The sequence below is a fragment of the Rhinoraja longicauda genome, chromosome 1 (assembly GCF_053455715.1).
Source record: "Rhinoraja longicauda isolate Sanriku21f chromosome 1, sRhiLon1.1, whole genome shotgun sequence".
Lineage (NCBI taxonomy): Eukaryota > Metazoa > Chordata > Chondrichthyes > Rajiformes > Arhynchobatidae > Rhinoraja > Rhinoraja longicauda.
In genome coordinates this window covers 66,580,500-66,599,703 of record NC_135953.1, presented here as the reverse complement: position 1 = coordinate 66,599,703, position 19,204 = coordinate 66,580,500, and the positions used below count along the sequence as shown (strand labels likewise).

At 41.4% G+C, this 19,204-nt stretch overlaps 1 protein-coding gene across 2 annotated transcripts in view; it reads right to left on the bottom strand.

The window, feature by feature from the left end:
• Positions 1-19,204, bottom strand: part of atp8a1 (ATPase phospholipid transporting 8A1) — a 269,218-nt gene that overhangs the window by 66,546 nt on the left and 183,468 nt on the right. For both annotated transcript variants that reach the window (XM_078399210.1, XM_078399200.1), the window contains one exon: positions 812-886. In XM_078399210.1, coding sequence (XP_078255336.1) covers positions 812-886 — 75 coding nt within the window. The remainder of the gene's footprint in view (positions 1-811; positions 887-19,204) is intronic.

The following is a 19,204-nucleotide window of genomic DNA, read 5'->3' as shown; positions in this document are numbered from 1 at the left end:
TGGAATGTTAGCATTTATTTTGAGAGGACTAGAAGATAAAATAGGGATCTAATGCTCAGGCTTTGTAAGGCATTGGCCATACCACATTTGGAGTATTGAGAGCTGTTTTGGGGCCCATATCTGAGGAAGGATGTGGCGACGTTGGAGAGGGTCTGGAGGAGGGTTATGAGAATGATCCTGGGGATAATTTGGTTAACATATGATGAAGCTTTCATTGGCACTGGGACTGTTCTCACTGGAGTTTAGAAGGATGAGGGGGGGGGGGGGGGGGGGTGGGGATCTCATTGAAACCTACCAAAGAGTGAAAGGCCTGGGTAGAGGATGTGGAGAGGATGTGTCCACAAGCGGGGGAGTCTCGTACCAGAGGGCGCAGTCTCAGAATAAAAGGACATACCTTTAGAAAGGAGATGAGGAGGAATTGTTTGTCAGAGGGTGGTGAATCTGTCAAATTTCATTGCCACTGACGGCTGTGGAGGCGAAGTTGTTAGGTATTGTTAAAGCAGAGATTGACAGTTTTGTGAATAGTAATGATGTCAAAGGTTATGGGCAAATGCGGGAGAATGGGATTGGGAGGGAAAGATATATCAGCCAAGATTGAATGGACTACACTTGATGGGTCGAATGGCTGAATTCTGCTCCTATGACTTATAAACAAGATAAATATGCTGACTACTTCAGAATTTGTCAAAATTCTTGTATAAAATGTTAACTTTATATTTTCGGATGGAAGCTGGAAGTTGTATTTCCTGGTTATCATAAGAAGGGCATTGACATTACATCACAACTTAAACTGAATAGCATGCATACGTACCACATTGTAGAGACCAATGCACCATCTTTCAAAAAGTATCTGTCCTGAGAAGCCATTCACAAAAGCGAACCAGATCTGAAGTTGAAAGTAAAGAAAAACAAAAATTAATTCAAGAGCTCTTTAAAAAAACACGAGGGATAGAATTTACAATTTCTTCCAATATATTCTGTCAGTCCTCAGGGATTGAAGGCTTTGTGGCCAAGTTTGCAGATGATGCCAACATAGGTGGAGGGGCAGGCAGTGCAGAGGAAGCAAGGGCTCTGCAGAAGGACTTGGACAGGTTAGGCAGACAACTGGCAGATGAAATTCAGTGTAGCAAAATGCAGAGTCATGCATTTTGGTTAGAAGAATAAAGGCGTAGATTATTTTCTAAAGTGAATCCAGAAATCGGAGGTGCAAAGGGACTTGTGAGTGCTGGTGCAGGACTCCCAACATGTTAATTTGCAAGTTGAATTGGTAGTAAGGAAGGCAAATTCAACAGGACTGGCACACAAAAACAGATATGTAATGCTGAGGCTCTATAAAGCGCTGGTCAGGCCACATTTGGAGTACTGTGAACAAATTTGGGCCCCATATCCGAGGAAGGATGTGCTGGCTCTGGAGAAGGTCCAGAGGAGGTTTACAAGAATGATTCCAGGAACAAGTGGGTTAGCATATGATGAGTACTTGACAGCACTGGGCCTCTACTTGCTGGAGTTTAGAAGGTTGAGATTGATTGAAACACAGAATAATGAAAGGCTTAGAGTGGATGTGGAAAGGATGTTTCCACTGATGGGAGAGTCTAGGACCAGAGGTCATAGCCTCAGAATGAAAGGGCACTCTTTTAGAAAGGAGGCGAAAAGGAACTTCTTTAGTCAAAGGGTAGTTAATCTGTGTAACAACTCATTGCCACAGAGGGCTGTGGAGACCAAGTCAGTGGATATATTTAAGGCCGAGATTGACAAATTCTTGATTAGGACGGGTGTCAATGGTTATGGGGAGAAGGCAGGAAAATGGGATTAGGAGGCAGAGATCAGCCATGATTGAATGGCGGAGTAGACTCGATGGGCCGAATGGCCTAATTCTACTCCTATAACTTCTGTGAGCTTGTGTGTGTAAACATCTGCCAAACCCACAATCTCTACCAGCTAGAAAGACAAGGGCAGAAAAAGCATGGGGACATCACCACTAGGAAGTTGGAGACACACAAGATTGCAAATGCTGGAATCTGGAAATATCAATCTGCCGGAAGAGGTCAATGTGTCAAGCGGAATCTGGGGATGGAAAATAATCCTAATAAGAATAGAGTCCTAATGCAGGGTTTTGATCCGAAACTTCTCTCATTCCTTTCCATCCACAGATGCTGCTCGATCCAGAGTTCCGCCATCAGATTGTTTGTTATCACCTGGAAGTTGCCCGCCAAGCTACATATCATGCTGACTTGAAAATTGCTATTGCTGTTTCTTTACCGGTGTTAATACACAATTAGGAAACAAATCTAGCTGGTTCAAAAGTTGAGACAAAAAACTGGAGTAACTCAACAGGTCCGGCAACATCTCTAAACAAAAGGAAATAGGTGAAGTTTTGGGTTGGAACCCTTTTTCAGACGGCTCCGACCCGAAAAGTCACCTATTTCTTTTCCCAGAGATGTTGTCTAACATGCTGAGTTATTCCAGCTTTTTGTGTCTATCTTCAGTATAAACCAGCATCTGCAGTTCCTGCCTACACATTAGTGCTTGCACTATTGTCTGCTTTATTCCCTTGCGGAGGCAGGATTAGGGTTATGCAAGTCAGTTCGAGAGTTTGATAGTTTTATGAAAGTGGCTGAGCCTGAACATGGTGATTTGGGACTTCAATTGAATTGAACTGAATACATTTTTTTAGCCAAATATGTATGCATACAAGGAATCTGCCTTGGTGCTTTCCTTGCAAGTAACAACACGATATACAGTAGACAATTAAAAATAAACCATTATAATTTAAACATGTGAAGAATGAAATAAAATACCAGAGCAAAAGGAGGCTACAGACTTTTGGCTGTTGAGTAGAGCTACTGCTCGTGGAAAAAAAGCTGTTTTTAGGTCTGGCTGTGGTGGCTTTGACCGTCCGGAGTCGCCTTCCAGAAGGAAGTGCTTCAAAGAGTTTGTGGCCAGGGTGAGAGGGGCCAGTGATGATCTTACCCACTCGCTTCCTGGCCCTTGCAGTGTACAGTTCGTCGATAGGGGGAAGGTTGCAGCCAACAACCTTCTTGGCTGATCGAATGATGCACTGCAGCCTCCGGATGTCATGCTTGGTGGCTGAGCCAAACCAGACAATGATGGAGAAGGTGAGGACAGACTATATGATAGCAGTATAAAACTGGACCATCATTACCTGTAGCAGATTGTGTTTTCTCAGTTGCCACAGGAAGTACATCCTCTGATGGGCCTTTTTGATGGTGGTGGCCCCCCATTTAAGGTCCCTGGAGATGATGGTTGCAAGGAACTTAAATGACTCCACAGATGTAACCGTGGTGTTGTTGATGATGAGGAGGGGGGAGGGGGAGCTCTCCTAACATCTACAATCAATTCCACTGTCTTAAAAGCATTGAGCGCCAGGTTGTTGCGAAGGCACCAGGACGCCAGTTGTGTCACTACCTGTCTGTAGGCAGATTCCTCCCCATCCTGGATCAGTCCAATCAGGCTTGTGTCATCCACAAACTTGAGAAGCTTGACAGAGATGTCTGGAGGTGTAGAGAGAGTAAAGGAGAGGGGAGAGTACGCAGCCTTGCGGTGCTCTTATGCTGAGGGTCTGCGGGTCCGAGATGTGCTTTCCCAGCCTCACATGCTGCTTTCCTGTGGAAGTTGATGATCCATTGACAGAGGGGTTCAGGTACAGTTAACTGGGAAAGTAGCTGAAAGAGGAGGGCATGGCCCAGACAGTGGGGATACTTGATGATACTGCCTTCTTGAGGCGGCGTTTCATGTTGATGGTGTCGATGATGGGGGGGGGGACGACGACTGTGCTCACAGTGGACCACCACTCTGCATGACTATGTTCACTGCACACGGAAGCATGGATACTGAGAAAATATGTTGCAGTTGCTGCTGGTTGCAAAACAGAAAACCTGAAGGACATCTTCCTTCAAGTAGTCGACCATGAAGGAATGTACAGTAAATTCTTTATGAGCTATTATATTCAGACTTACAATGCTCTAGTGTAAATAATTCAAATAACTACCTTAAGTGTATAAATTATGAGGAAATATGTTGGGATTTTTCTACTGTGTTTGAAATAACCAAAAACAATTCTCTGAAATTATACTTCGAAGATAACATTCATTCTTCCCAAAGAGCAGAGAATATTTACTTTGATCACTTACTGCTCCCTATATTACAAATTATTGCTGAACGCTCACAAGGATTACAACATTTACTTTGCCCCATGGATTTTTGAACATAATTGCCGACTGAAAATGAAATATAGGCAGTAAAACCAGATGAAACTCCATCCTCTGCACCATAACCTCGTTAGTTCACACTGCCAGACAGCCCAAAAGTATGTTTTTGTTTTACAGAGGTCATGAAGATTTAATATCTTGCCACTAGCTGCTTGGAGTTACAACTGTTTCAAGTATCTACACAGTGTGGGTGGTAGTGCCAAGTAAAACAGACAAGATTTTACAAACAGATCTTATATTTAGTAGGCTGATAAATAATAGCTCATGAAAATCCGGTTTTCACAACTGGCTTTCTGTCAATGGCAGTTTGATGCACGAGCACTTCCTCACTACGCCCATGTCACAGGAGAGGCATGTGCCAATAACCTGGCTATTAGAAGCAAAATAGCCAACAGAAAGAAACAAAGTCTGTCCATAACATGATCACAATACTAAGACTAACAATTGGTTGTTTAAAACCTGCCATGATATTTTGGGAATTCCAATTTGTTAAAAACATATCAAGTCAGATGTGACCATAATGTTGCTAAATCCAACTATTTCACCAGTGCACTTTAGAGAAGAAAACCTGTTGTCTATTCCTGGTTCTTCGCTATGACTCATATCCATGTGTTGGATAAGGGATTTGCAAATGTGTTAAAATTACTATCCATTTATTCAAGACAATAAAGCATGGACAATAACTGGCAGTCAACTATTTTGCTTGGGATTTTGCCAGAGGTTTAAGTTTCTTTGTTCCACCCCCAACAAATCACACTGGCATCACATAAACTTATTATATGTCAACCTTCCAAACTTGAGAGAATATGTATCCACTATACAAGGAGCTAGTGGATAAAATTAACCAGATGTGGCTTACCCATCAGAAATTGTTGCCAACCCTGAACAGTTCATATTCAGTTATTACCTCCCGTTATATCTTCATTAGTTTCTCCATTGTTGTTGAGAACTCTTTACTGTACATGGAGACATAAAAAACAGCAGATGCTGGAGTCTGGAGCAACAAACAACTTGCTGGAGAAACTCAGTGGGTTGAGCTCAGTGGGTGGAGGGGGAAATTGCCGACATTTCGTACCAAAACTCAGCATCAGCACCTGAAAAGTCATTAACTCCTGCCCCCACCAACTCCTACAAATGCTTTGAGTTTTACTGCTCTCCTACTCTTTGACCATGTTCTTCCTAAGACTTGCTATGATGGCCATGTACCCTTGCCTCAATACTTAATTACTGGTCCTTATGCTGGATCTCGCTCCAAAATATCAACAATTCTTCCCCCACCCCTCCCCCTGAGATTCTGCTGAACTCGCCAAGTTCCTCCAGCAGATTGTTTGTTGCTCCTTACTGTATTTATTTCCCTAGCCATTGCCTAGTTTCTGATTCTACACAGGGACATTGGTAAGGTTTTTTGTCTGCTTAACATGTTTATGAAAAGTTGGTGTTTCAGTGAATTATTAGTGTGAATCAGATCTGCAAGAATTTAATATAAGAAAATAACTGCAGATGCTGGTACAAATCGAAGGTATTTATTCACAAAATGCTGGAGTAACTCAGCAGGTCACTCCAGCATTTTGTGAATGCAAGAATTTGATGGTTTTCAAATGTCTCAAGAATGTTCAATTGCCATACATACTGGCAATGAACAATTACATTTTTACTTACATCAGCTTTGCAGGCCCAATAAAGTAATGTCTTTCAAATAAATATACAATAATCAATAATGCAATAAATTAATAAACATTAATATTTGGTAACCAGCTTTCCTGCCTTTGATAGTGTAAATACAAAGTACAGCGTGCAGCCAAACAAAGTCCAAAGTAGATGATATTTGCTGAGGTAGTTAGTGTTGCACAGTTCAAGAGCCTGATGATTGCTGTCAAAAAGCTGCTGTTGAACCTGGAGGTCATGTTTTTTAGGCTCCTGTACCATCTTCCCGGTGGTAGAAGTGAGATGGGAGAGCGGCTAGGTGGTGTGGGGTTTTGTTGACATTAGCTTCTGTTTGAGGCATTGCCTCCTATAGATCCCTTCATTGTTGGGAGGTTACCCCAGTGACGGAGCGGGCAACGTCAACCACTTTCTGCAGCCTCCTTCGTGGATGGGCATTTGAGTTATTGAACCTGGCCGTGATGCAACCAGACAGTGTGCTTTCTAAAGTACACCTGTAGAAGTTCGATAATGTATTCGGTGACACACCAACTCCTCAATCTTCTAAAGAAATAGTGAGGCATTGATGATCTTTGTGATTGCATCAATGTGCTGGACCTAGGACAAATCTGCAGAGATATACACGCCCAGGAACCTAAAGCTATTCACTCTCTCCATCTCGTCGATGAAGACAGGTTTATGGATCCTCTGCTTCCCTTCCTGAAGTCAACCATCAGCTCTTTGTTCTTGTTAATGTTGAGAGCAAGATTGTTGTTCTGGCACCATTCATATTATCAATCTCCCTCCTATACTCTGACACATTGTTACCCATGCTTCATCCAAATGCTGCTAATATACAAAGATTTATTGTCCAGGTCACCACAATATAACCACATTGTACAGCTGCATTTTGACCTACAAGGGATCCTCAGCAACCAGAACAAACTGAATTGCATAGCAAATCAAGTTTACCACAGCCTTAACTTTTACAACCAAAATCATTGAGAGGGGCCAAATACCTCAGCTACTATTTACTTCTACAAATCCAGCACATATTCTATGGGGCAAGTCTCAGTTTTAATTGGTTGACTTGTCAATTTGATTTGACTACACATGGGTTCATAATGTAATTTGTCCTTTTGCTTTGGTCTCTCTCATTAATCTTGAAATGCTGCCACGGAGAAATCTACACTGCAAACAGTTCACAGTACGAGTAACTGATTGAACCATTGCTTTGCTCATTGTAATAGAAATGTTTGTAAAGATGTAAAAAATAGAATAGACAACACAATAAATATGTGATCCTCATACACTGCCAATTATTTAGCTGTCAAGGCCCAAAATCTTAATTAATTATACAATCGGTAGAACGAATCATTAAAAACACAATGGATGGATGGAAGCATTTAATTTCTTTTTAGTTTCAGTTCTGTTTTTGTTTTCAACAGACATAAAAGTCGTTTCACTGTGAAAGCGTAGTAGTAATGATTTCCCCGATATCATATTTCAGCACCTGTTTAGACTCAATTTATTCTTCCCTTTGTGGCTAACTCAACACTCTCATATTGTAGGAACGTTTTACATTTTGCGCAGATTAAAATATACATCTGAAAGTCCACAAATCTGACATGACAACACTGACTGGTTAAAACACCATACGGGTCAAGAAGAATTTTGTGACATGCTTTAAAGGAGGTTCTCAATGAAGAAATAACCAGCTTTTCCTCCTTTTAATTACAAATGTTAAGATGGCAGATCATTATTCAATATTTGTCATGATAATTTCCTCTGAGTGGCTTCTGATTTGCCACTGCAAATTCCAATTATACAAAAAACAGCCTTTCCAATTGGATGGATAAAGACAAAAGTTTATGTTAAACTAACTTCTGCATTAGTATTTAAGTAAAGTAAACATCAAGTTAAAGTCATGACCCATCACAACAAGTTGGGCTACCTCTGAGTGTATAGGTGCCTCATACACTGCCAAGCAGAGCAGTTCAACACACTTCCTACCGAGGCCCTCAGTTTTATGGCAACCATGCATGGTGCATTTATTGCAGCCCATCCACATGCATCCCTACTATCCATTTTAGAGTCATAGAGTGTGGAAACAAGCCATTTGACTAAATTTGTCCATGCCATCCAACATGCCCCCATACATATGTCCCACCTACCTGCATTTAGTCCATAGCCCTCGAAACCTATCCTATCCATGTACCTGTCCATATGTTTCTTAAAAGCTGAGATAGTATCTGCCTGAACCACCTCATCTGGCAGCTCGTTCCATATACCTACCACCCTTTGCCCCTCAGGTTCCTGTTAAATATTCCCCCCCCCCTCACCGTAAACCTATGTCCTATGGTTCTTGATTTCCTTACTCTGGGAAAAAGACTCAATCCATTAATCTCGTGAGCTTTATACGCATCTATAAGATCACCACTTATTCTCCTGTGATCCCAGGAATAAGGTTCTAGCCTGGTGAAACTCTCCAGAAAGATCAGGCCCTCATGTCCTGGCATCATCCTCTTAAATCTTTTCTTCACCCTTTCCAGCTTAAAAACATATTTCCTATAATGACCAAAACTGAAAACAGTACTCCTATTGTGGCCTTAACAAGACCTCCCAATTTCCATACTTAATACTCTTACTGATGAAAGCTAATGTACCGAACGCCTTCTTGACCACCCTATCGACCTGTGATGCCACTTTCAAGGAACTATGTACGTGTAATCCTCGATCCCTTTGCTCTACAACACTCCCCAGAACCCTGGCATTCACTGTAGGTTCTTCCCATGTTAGACTTCCCAAAATGCAACACCTTGCATTTCTCTATACTAAATCCCATCAACCTTTCCTCAGCTCACCTGCCCAACCGATCAAGATCCTGCTGCAATTTTAGACCACCATCTACAATACCATCCACTTTAATGTCACTTGCAAACTTGCTCGTCATGCCTTGTACGTTCCCTTCCAAATCATTGATATGGATGACAAACAGCAATGAGCCCAGCACTGAACCCTGAGGCACACCACTAGTCACAGATCTCCAGTCCAAAAAACCTTTCACCATCAACTTTATCTATAAACTGTAAATGGATCGATTGTAATCAAGTATTGTCTTTCTGCTGACTGGTTAGCACGCAACAAAAGCTTTTCACTGTACCTCGGTACACGTCACAAATAACTAAACTAAAACCGTATCTTCTTACCATGAACCCAATTTTCTATCCAGTCAGCTCTCTCTCCATGATCTAAACTTTCAGAGCAGCCTACCATATGGAACCTTGCTAAATGCTTTAAAGGGACCAGAAATTGGAGCCAAACAAAAACTGTAATGTTGTATTTGATGTCAAAGTCAGGTTAAATTATATCACCATTGAAACAATGAACACCAAAAAACAAAGCAGATTTTTCAAATATATTCTTGCCATGTGCATTTTCAGGATTTTACTGAACAATTTGAAATGTATTTTAATCATACAGTGAAATTATTGTCAACAACATTTAACAAGATTGTACCTCTCATTAAACAACACTAATTTTATACTTGGGATTTAGCTATTTGTGTGTAGACTACACAGTATATGACTTCACACAATTGCTGTTGGCATCCAAGCAGATTCTTGGAAAAAATCTGACAGGCTTCACAAATGAATGCAAAATCTGTCCAAGTGCCACCATGTCACGGTAGCTCTGTAACACCCCACGGTTCATTAAATCTGATTACAGAAGCATGAATTGCTACAAATTCCCCATTTACCAATTTACAGCCCAGCTGGTCACCAGATGAATAGTTCCTGCTAACAAATCAACCTTATTTTATCGTCCAAGAGAATGTGCAAACATATTTGAAAACCAAATGCCTGTATTTCAAGATAGAAAAGCAAACAAACTGGTATAACAATTACTGCATTTTATTTAAATAGGTTTAATAGTGAATCATGAAGTGAAGCTATTGACCCACGGCGCAGGAGGCGGTTATCAACAGATTCCTTCTGGCAATCTGCTGGACATGTGTGACTATGGTGAGATTTGCAAGTTGTGAATGACAGAGCCAGATGGAATTTGTTTACTGTCTTTAGGGGGGGGGGGGGTGAGTAAATGTTAAGGGTCTCCATTTCAAATCAATGCTTTTGAGCGGGATTGCAAAAGCCTTTACTGCAGCCTTTTCATTTCTCTTCAGTTCTAACATGATTCTCAAAATCAATTTCTTTAACTACTTAATTTTGTTATTGCCACATGTACCGAGGTACACAGTGAAAAGATTTTTTGTTGCATGCTGTACAGTCAACTGATAAACTATACATGATTACAAACAAGCTGTCCAGTGTACAGCAACAGGATAATAACGTTTTGTGCTAGATAAATGCCAGTAAAGTCCCATTAAAGATAGTCCGAGGCTCTCCATTGAGGTAGATGGTAGCTCAGGACCATTCTCTAATTGGTTATAGGATGGTTCAGTTGCCTCATAACAGCTAGGCTGTCAACCAAAACCAACAACTACCAAAAGGTACAGTCCATTAATTTTCTGCCCTTCCCTCCGGGGAAGCAGCTGTGGTTGTCGAATGACTGGACCTCCGTTCAAACAGTAGCTGGGCTCACTCAAGTGGAGTTTTGGCCTCGGAGTCCAGATGACTATAACGACTGAGTTCAGCATGATTTTGGCGGTACTCACTCCTCAGGTCCCACAAAGAATGACTGACAGCAGCTGGGGCTCACTGTCACTGGGTATGACTGTTTCGAGTATCCAGCCAGGGCTTGAATGAAGTGACTGTGCACAAGATTCCTGGTGTAGGAAGGGTAGGGGAACAGCGCAGGCAACCTGTCAGAATGTCACCTTTTAGTCACACTCTTTGCATATTGGGTACCATAAGCCATTAGTCTCACTGTAACTTGGGAGGTATGTCCCACTGTAATCATCAAAAAAAAATGTTAAAAGGGGAAATAAATCTCCTCCTGTGGCATTTTAGCTTTTTTATTGCCTTTTCATTGTTCCTTATTGTAATAATGGAATGAGTGTTACATGGTATAATATTTGTGCAGTTGTGAACCGGATACATGCTCAAATCAATCTACAAGGCGTGCATTAGTAATCATTTTCCTACTGTTAGGGAGGGGCTCTTGTGCTTTTATGCCACAAGTTGTGGGAGAACAACGGAAACCTAAGCTGAAAATATCCAAACTATTTCCCTGTGGACTCCGACAGTCTACCTCTGGAGCTATTGGAGGAAACCAGGAAAATTCCAGCAGGAATATCAGGCCCTTTGTATATACCCAAATGTTTCTCTAAATTGCAGCCTCATATACTCCCACTTACTGCAAGCATTAAACTTCCTAAGTGCAACATTAAATCTTTAACAGATTGATGTGCACCTGATAACTGTCTTGAGGTAATCATAAAACATTTCTCTTTAAAAATATATACTCAATCTAGAGATTATATCTGATTATACCTAGGCACAATTTTCTATGGGTTTCAATTGTCCTTATTGAAGCTAGCTGTGCAAACTAAATGTTTGTGTTTTAAAACAAAATTGTTTTGAGGTAAAGAGATTAAATTTTCTTAAAACAATTTTGTTTTAAAACACAAACATTTATTTTGCACAGCTAGCTTCAATAAGTCAAGTCAAGTCAAGTCAATTTTATTTGTATAGCACATTTAAAAACAACCCACGTTGACCAAAGTGCTGTACATCTGATTAGGTACTAAGGAAAAAAATGAAACATACAGTAGCACGCAAACAGTTCACAGCGCCTCCTCAATGAGCCTCAAACGCTAGGGAGTAGAAATAGGTTTTGAGCCTGGACTTAAAGGAGTCGATGGAGGGGGCAGTTCTGATGGGGAGAGGGATGCTGTTCCACAGTCTAGGAGCTGCAACCGCAAAAGCGCGGTCACCCCTGAGTTTAAGCCTAGACCGCGGGATAGTGAGTAGCCCCAAGTCGGCCGACCTGAGGGACCTGGAGTTAGAGAGGGGGGTTAGAAGATTTTTGATGTAGGGGGGGGAATGTCCATTTAGGGCTTTATACGTGAATAGGAGGAGCTTGAAGTTGATTCTGTACCGTACAGGGAGCCAGTGGAGAGAGGCCAGAATCGGGGTGATGTGGTCCCTTTTACGGGTACCCGTCAGGAGTCTCGCTGCGGTGTTTTGGACCAGTTGCAGGCGGGACAGGGAAGATTGGCTGATCCCAGTGTATAGGGAGTTGCAGTAGTCTAGGCGGGAGGAAATGAAAGCGTGAATGATTTTTTCTGTGTCGTCGAATTGGAGGAAAGGTTTGATTTTAGCTATGGTTCGAAGTTGGAAGAAGCTGGCTTTTACCACAGCGTTGACTTGCTTATCAAATTTTAATGCAGAGTCAAATATCATGCCGAGGTTTTGGTTTTTGACATGCGGTTTGACTAGGCAGGATAGACTTCCAAGACTGCCTGTTATCGATTTGATGGAGTCGGGGGGGCCGAATAGGATGACCTCAGACTTGCTCTCATTTAATTGGAGGAAGTTCTGTGCCATCCAACATTTTATGTCCTCAAGGCAGTGTAAGAGGCTGTTTAAATTTGACTGGTTGTTGGGTTTCAGGGGGAGGTAAAGCTGAGTGTCATCGGCATAGCAGTGGAAAGAAATGCCGTGCCTTTGAATGATTTGGCCAAGGGGGAGCATGTATAGAGAGAAGAGAATGGGGCCTAGGATGGAGCCTTGTGGAACTCCACAGGAGAGGCTAGCTGGAGCAGAGGAATAACTGCCTATGTTGATGGCGAAACTCCTATCTTTGAGGTACGAAGCGAACCAGCTCAGGGCAGTGCCATCAATGCCAACCGCGTACCGGAGACGGTCAATAAGGATGGTGTGGTCCACTGTATCGAACGCTGCGCTGAGGTCGAGAAGGAGCAGGATTGCACAGTCGCCGATGTCGATGGCGAGAAGCAGGTCGTTGTGTACCTTCAACAAGGCAGACTCTGTGCTGTGGTGGGCTCTGAAACCTGACTGGAAACTTTCCAGGATGGTGTATTGGTGCAGGTAGGGCACTAATTGGTTTAGAATTGCCTTTTCAAGGACTTTTGACAGGAATGGCAGTTTGGAAATGGGTCTGTAGTTGCTAGGCAAGGTGGGGTCTAGGTTAGGTTTTTTCAGTAGGGGCTGGACCACCGCGTGCTTGAAACTGGTTGGAACAGTGCCAGTGGCCAGAGAACTGTTGATAATAGAGAGGATGCTGGGACCGGCTATTGCAATGACATCCTTCAGAAGGGCAGTGGGGGCAGGATCAAGGGGGCAGGTTGCAGGTTTCATAGCGGAGACAAGCTTTGCAAGGGAGGATAGAGTGATGGGTTGGAAGCAGTCCAATTTAGATGAACAGACTAGTGAGACAGCTAGGTCACGGGTGGGAGGGGAAATGTTCATTCTAATGTTCTCAACTTTGTTGAGACCCAAAGAAACCCAAAGAAAGTTGTGCATAGGTGATGCCCAGTTTATGAACACCCGACTTATGTACAGCCAGTCCATACAAGCGAGCTTTTGGGGGGAATTGGCAGAATGGATTTGTCAGGTGTTGTGGGGCTTTCTTGACACGAGCTGGAATTTTGCCACATTGAACCAGGAAGAATAACGTTCAAGTTAACAGTGGATGTCCATTTTGCGAATCTTATCGAGAAACCCGGGGACTGGGTCAGCAGCAGTGACCTTTTTAAAGTGTCATCAGCATTGAAAGTCTTGTCTGCAGTAAAATATTTTAAAATATAATTAGCCACGATAGGTGTTAGTTCAATTTGTTAATATCAGATTTATTGTGAAGAATAGCAGTACTAGATTTAAAATGCTTCTTGGGCCTAATTATTGCAATGGAACAACCTACCTCTGATGGCACTTATGGCTCTGTGGGAACTCAGTTTGCGACTGTATTTCTCACCAGAAAACTGTTTGCATTACGAACAGTTTGCAGCAATAGACCCCCACCTTAACCCCAGAGTGAACCATGCCAGCTTTTGGAAATCATAATATATTTACACTGTAAAAACAACAACTTTCCTTTTATTCTTTGTTCAAATAATCAGCTATTTCAGAAAGACACAAAGTGCTGGAGTAACTTAATGGATCAGGCAACATCCCTTGGAGAAACATAAAAAAATAGGTGCAGGAGTAGGCCATTTGGCCCTTCAAGTCAGCACCGCCATTCAATATGATCATGGCTACATTTGTCTTCACACATATGATCATCTAAAATCAGTACCTAGTTCCTGCTTTGTCCCCATATCCCTTGATTCCTTTAGCTCTAAAAGCTAAATCTAACTCTCTCTTGAAAACATCCAGTGAATTGGCCTCTACTGCTTTCTGTGGCAGAGAATTCCACAGATTCACAACTCTCTGGGTGAAGAAGTTTTACCTCATCTCAGTCTAAATGGCCTACTCCTTATTCTTAAACTGTGACCCCATAGCTCTGGACTCCACCCAACATAGGGAACATTTTTCCTGCATCAAGCCTGTCCAATCCTTTAACAATTTTATATATTTTCGATAAGATCCTCTCATCCATCTAAATTCCAGTGAATATAAGCCCAGTCAACCCATTCTTTCATCATATGTCAGTCCCGCCATCCCGAGAATTAACCTACGCTGCACTCCCTCAATAGAAATAATGTCCTTCCACAAATCAGGAGACCAAATTTGCACACAATACTCCAGGTGCGGTCTCACCAGGGCGCTGTACAACTGCAGTAGGACCTCCTTGCTCCTAAACTCAAATCCTTTCGCAATGAAGGCCAACATGCCATTAGCTTTCTTCACTGCCTGCTGTACCTGCATGCCTACTTTCAGTGACTGATGTACCAGCACACCCAGGTCTCGTTGCACCTCCCCTTTTCCCAATCTGACACCATTCAGATAATAATCCGCCTTCCTGTTCTTGCCACCAAAGTGGATAACCTCACATTTATCCACATTATACTGCATCTGCCCACTTACCCAACCTATCCAAGTCATCCTGCAGCCTCAGAGCATCATCACAGCTCACGCTGCCACCCAGGTTTGTGTCATCCGCAAACTTGGAGATGTCACATTTAATTCCCTCGTCTAAATCGTTAATATTTATTGTAAATAACTGGGGTCCCAGCACCGAGCCTTGTGGCACCCCACTAGTCACTGCCTGCCATTCTGAAAAGGACCTGTTAATTCCTACTCTTTGCTTCCTATCTACCAAACAGTTCTCTATCCAAGTCAATACCCTACCCCCAATACGATGTGCTCTAATTTTGCACACTAATCTCTAGTGTGGGACCTTGTCAAAGGCTTTTTGAAAGTCCAAATACACCACATCCACTGGCTCTCCCTTATCCATTCTACTCGTTACATCATCAAAAAATGACAGAAGATTAGTCAAGCATGATTTTCCTTTCATAAATCCATGCTGATTTTGACCAATCCTGTCACTGCTTTCCAAATGCGCTGATATAACATCTTTAACAATTGACTCAAGCACCTTCCCCACTACCAATAGAAGGCTAACTGGTCTATAATTCCCAGTTTTCTCTCTTCCTCCTTTCTTAAAAAGTGGAGTTACATTGGCTACCCTCCAGACCACATGAACTGATCCAGAATCGAGAGAACATTGAAAAATGATCACCAATGCATCCTTGAGCACTCTGGGATGAAGACCATCAGGCCCTGGGGATTTATCTGCCTTCAGTCCCAACAGTTAACCTAACACCATTTTCTGACTAATGTGGAATGCCAACTTTCCCACACCGACCAACATGTCCCATTTACACTAGTCACACCTGCCTGCGTTTGGTCCATATCCCTCTAAACCTGTTCTATCCATATATCATATCCTCAAACATTGGTTAATCAAAGCCAAGAGCCATCATGGGAGAAGAATGGTACACCGACCATGTGGCTGAAATTGTGCACAACAGGGTAGTAGGCTATTTGATTCCCTAGGGAATTTATGTCAGGTCATTCCATACGTACAATGAGGGCTGGGAGTTAAAATGGCTTTCTCCGATTTCCTTCTCCAAATGCACCCCTGGGTTAAAATTAGGCCTTTAAAACCCATGTCGTCAAGAAGGTTCTTGACCTGAAACGTCGCCCATTCCTTCTCTCCAGAGATGCTGCCTGTCCAGCTGAGTTAGTCCAGCATTTTGACTATCAGAGGGATGGATGCCAGCCTGTGATGTCACAGGATCAAATCAACACATGGATTATTTTTCTTTAATCCGTCCCCCTTTCATACCCACCCATCTCACTTCTGTGAGCACCGAGTTGGAACGGTAGGCAAACAGAACTGAAGACTGTGCCATAGTTCAGCTCTCAAAGCTTCTTTGTGTGTTTCAGAAGGAAAGGCATTTCCTGCCACCAGGTGGCAAGCAGGTTTGAACAGTGGCGTTGAGCAGCACCAGAATACTGGGGAGGAAGCACCTCAGCACGTAGCTCCTGTAATCTGTACACTAATCAACTTCCTTCAGTCTTAATTTAAAACCACCAATCATCATCCAGTGAAAATATACATTTTACATTCTGTGACAAGATGGCAGTCCACATAGCTTAAGAAATAGGATACATTCGTTGACATCCCAATTTTAAAAATAACATGTCAAATGGATTCATGCTTTGAAAGCATTTTTAAAAAACATTCAAATTCAGTATTAAATTTCTTATGTACAACATTAAACACTACAAACTGACGCGCAACTGACGAAGAAGCTTTAAAATAGATACAAATTTTAAAAGTTTCCAAACACAAAAAAGAAACCAAATTCAGGCTGCCTCCAGGTAATGAGCTGGTTCCATTTTTTTTTTTCAGACGTCCATTCGTCAATTTTGTTCGTAAGTTGGTAAATACATAAAAATAATTCAATATGGTAACCACAAGTCCACAGTATTGGGAATGAATGGTGTCAGAAGCACACAAGATTGAGTTGAAATAACAAGTAATAATTGTTGAGAGAGAAAGTGGAAACTAGTTCTGCTACTTGCAGGAACAAAACGTATGTTCATACATTTAACTTTTGAATTTATTACGGGAGCTCGCTCATATGTAGTATGTACGGTGTCCTTAAATTAGGCATTCTTAAGCATTTTTTAAAAAGCTGAATTAGAGATTAAAATGAACTTTTTTCTAAAACACTAATCATATTTAACATAGTAAATATTCAAAGTATACTTCTTCAAAATAGGATAAATGAAAAAATACGATCTTTACCAGCTTTCAGAACTTGTGTAATATCTATACATTATAAGAACAAGCTAATTTTTATTTTAATTTTTTTGTAATTACTATTTTATTGCGATAACCAACTACACTGCAAAAATTCCTGATTAACAATAAGGCACCATGAGAAGTTTAGTGATTGGGAAGATGCCACTAAAATTCAAGCCTGCTTTTTTTTTCTTTTTGCAAACTTATTTTTAAGCATCTATTAAATGAAAGACTAAAATAAGAAAAGGGCAGATTTTTCATCCTCAGGGATGTTCACTTCTAAATTGTTAATTGCACGATGTGAATTTTGCAGAGAGCAAACCCATGGATACATCTTGTAAAAGATTCATTGTAGAATCAACAGGAGCGGCAACAATCCTGCAGATTGCAAAACCAGATGCCCGACCGCCTTGAGGGAGTTAAAATTGTAATCATAGATGAACAAAGCCAGTTGAGACAGAATAGTGAGTGAAGAATTATTTTCCTGCCAGAACACTTGAGAGAAAACTACTTTATTATTGCCTATGCTTAATTTACTGTCACAAATTTTAACCTAATATTTCTTCGTAATTACTAAGCAGAGTACACTATTAATAACCTAATAAGTGTCAACTCTGGCTGAATGATCGCATTCCTGTCTGAGTCGGAAGGTACTGATTTCATGTCCCACTCCAGAGAAATGACATAATCTGGGCTGGTACTTCAATGTATTATTAAGGGAGTGCTGCACTGCTGGAGGTTCTGACTATTGAATGAAATGTAAAACCAAGGTCTATCCTCTCAAGTGGACATTAAAGATCATACAGGCAATAATTTGAGAAAGTCCCAGAACATTCTGAATGCACTGCCCTGTCACTTTTTATATTTCAATCAAAACAGCTTAAAAATAAAATAAAATCCGATTTTCTGATACAATTTGAAGGACTTTGTCCGCATACTGGCTTCCACTTTTCCTTGCAATGCCTCAATAGCCATTCTCCAAATGTCAGTGTTAATTCTGCTCCCCTCTCCACAGATGTTGCCTGATCCTGTGAGCACACACAGCATTCAATGTTCTTATAGTGAAATTCCAGCATTTGCAGTATTATTGTTTAATCCGCTGCTGTTTCTTTTCATATATCCACTTTGAATGTTCAGCTCTTCTTCAACAGAATTTTCATTTGTCTCTTATCTATTTCAACTTTATTGTTTTCCATTTCCCTTATCTTTGAACAAGTCCTTACCAAACATTCACAGCCACACCATTCCACAGTGGCCATCTGCAGCTCTTGTTTCCTCGTATGTATTGAAAAAGCATTTCACTGTGTTTTGGATCCACCTTCAACCATATATCTTCTAGATATTCAATATTAATCATCCCATCTACACATACATGCCTAATGCTAGCATTCAACATCATCAAAATAGTCCATTTCATCATTTACCCAGTCTGGCTCTTTAACAGGAAAGGTTTTAAAGGCTCACAAACTACACCAACTTGGATATTAATGGTTCTTCTTCACTTTGTGCTAATACCACTCGTACCTGGTCTCATTCTTATCATCTCTTACTTTCTCTCTCCTACTTCTACCCCTCAGTCCTCAGTTTCAAGCTTTTGTGTTCCCATCACAATTTTCTGTTTTCACCTCATTGAATTTCAAATGCAACATGATTGAGCTCTTTTGTTGTCTTCACCACCATGTTACTCCCATTTGTTTCCTCTTCAACCACCTTCATAGCCAACCCCTCAACTTCAGCGACCCATAATCTCATCTTCACATTTTCTTCAAGCTTCTTACCATTTTCAGTCCTCCTTAAGGCAAAGTCAGTAGATTATCAACCATCCGTTATTCTTACAATCTGCTCACTCCAGTCCAAATGTGCTGCATTCTCTTCTCTGTATACCCTGAATAAGACTTCTGATGCATGGCCATTGAGCCAAAAGCTACTATTTGCTCTCCACAGATGCTACCTGATGCGAATGCCACCAAATTTCACACCATAATACCATAATAACTGAAAATTGGCTTGTGACTCTGAGGATGAGCAAGGTGCACATAAGAGCCATCTATATACTAAAACTCGTTTGTTTGTTTGTTCCTGAATTACAGCCAAAACGGTACATGATAGCTCGACAATTTTAGGCCCAACTTACTCACCGTCATCCCTTT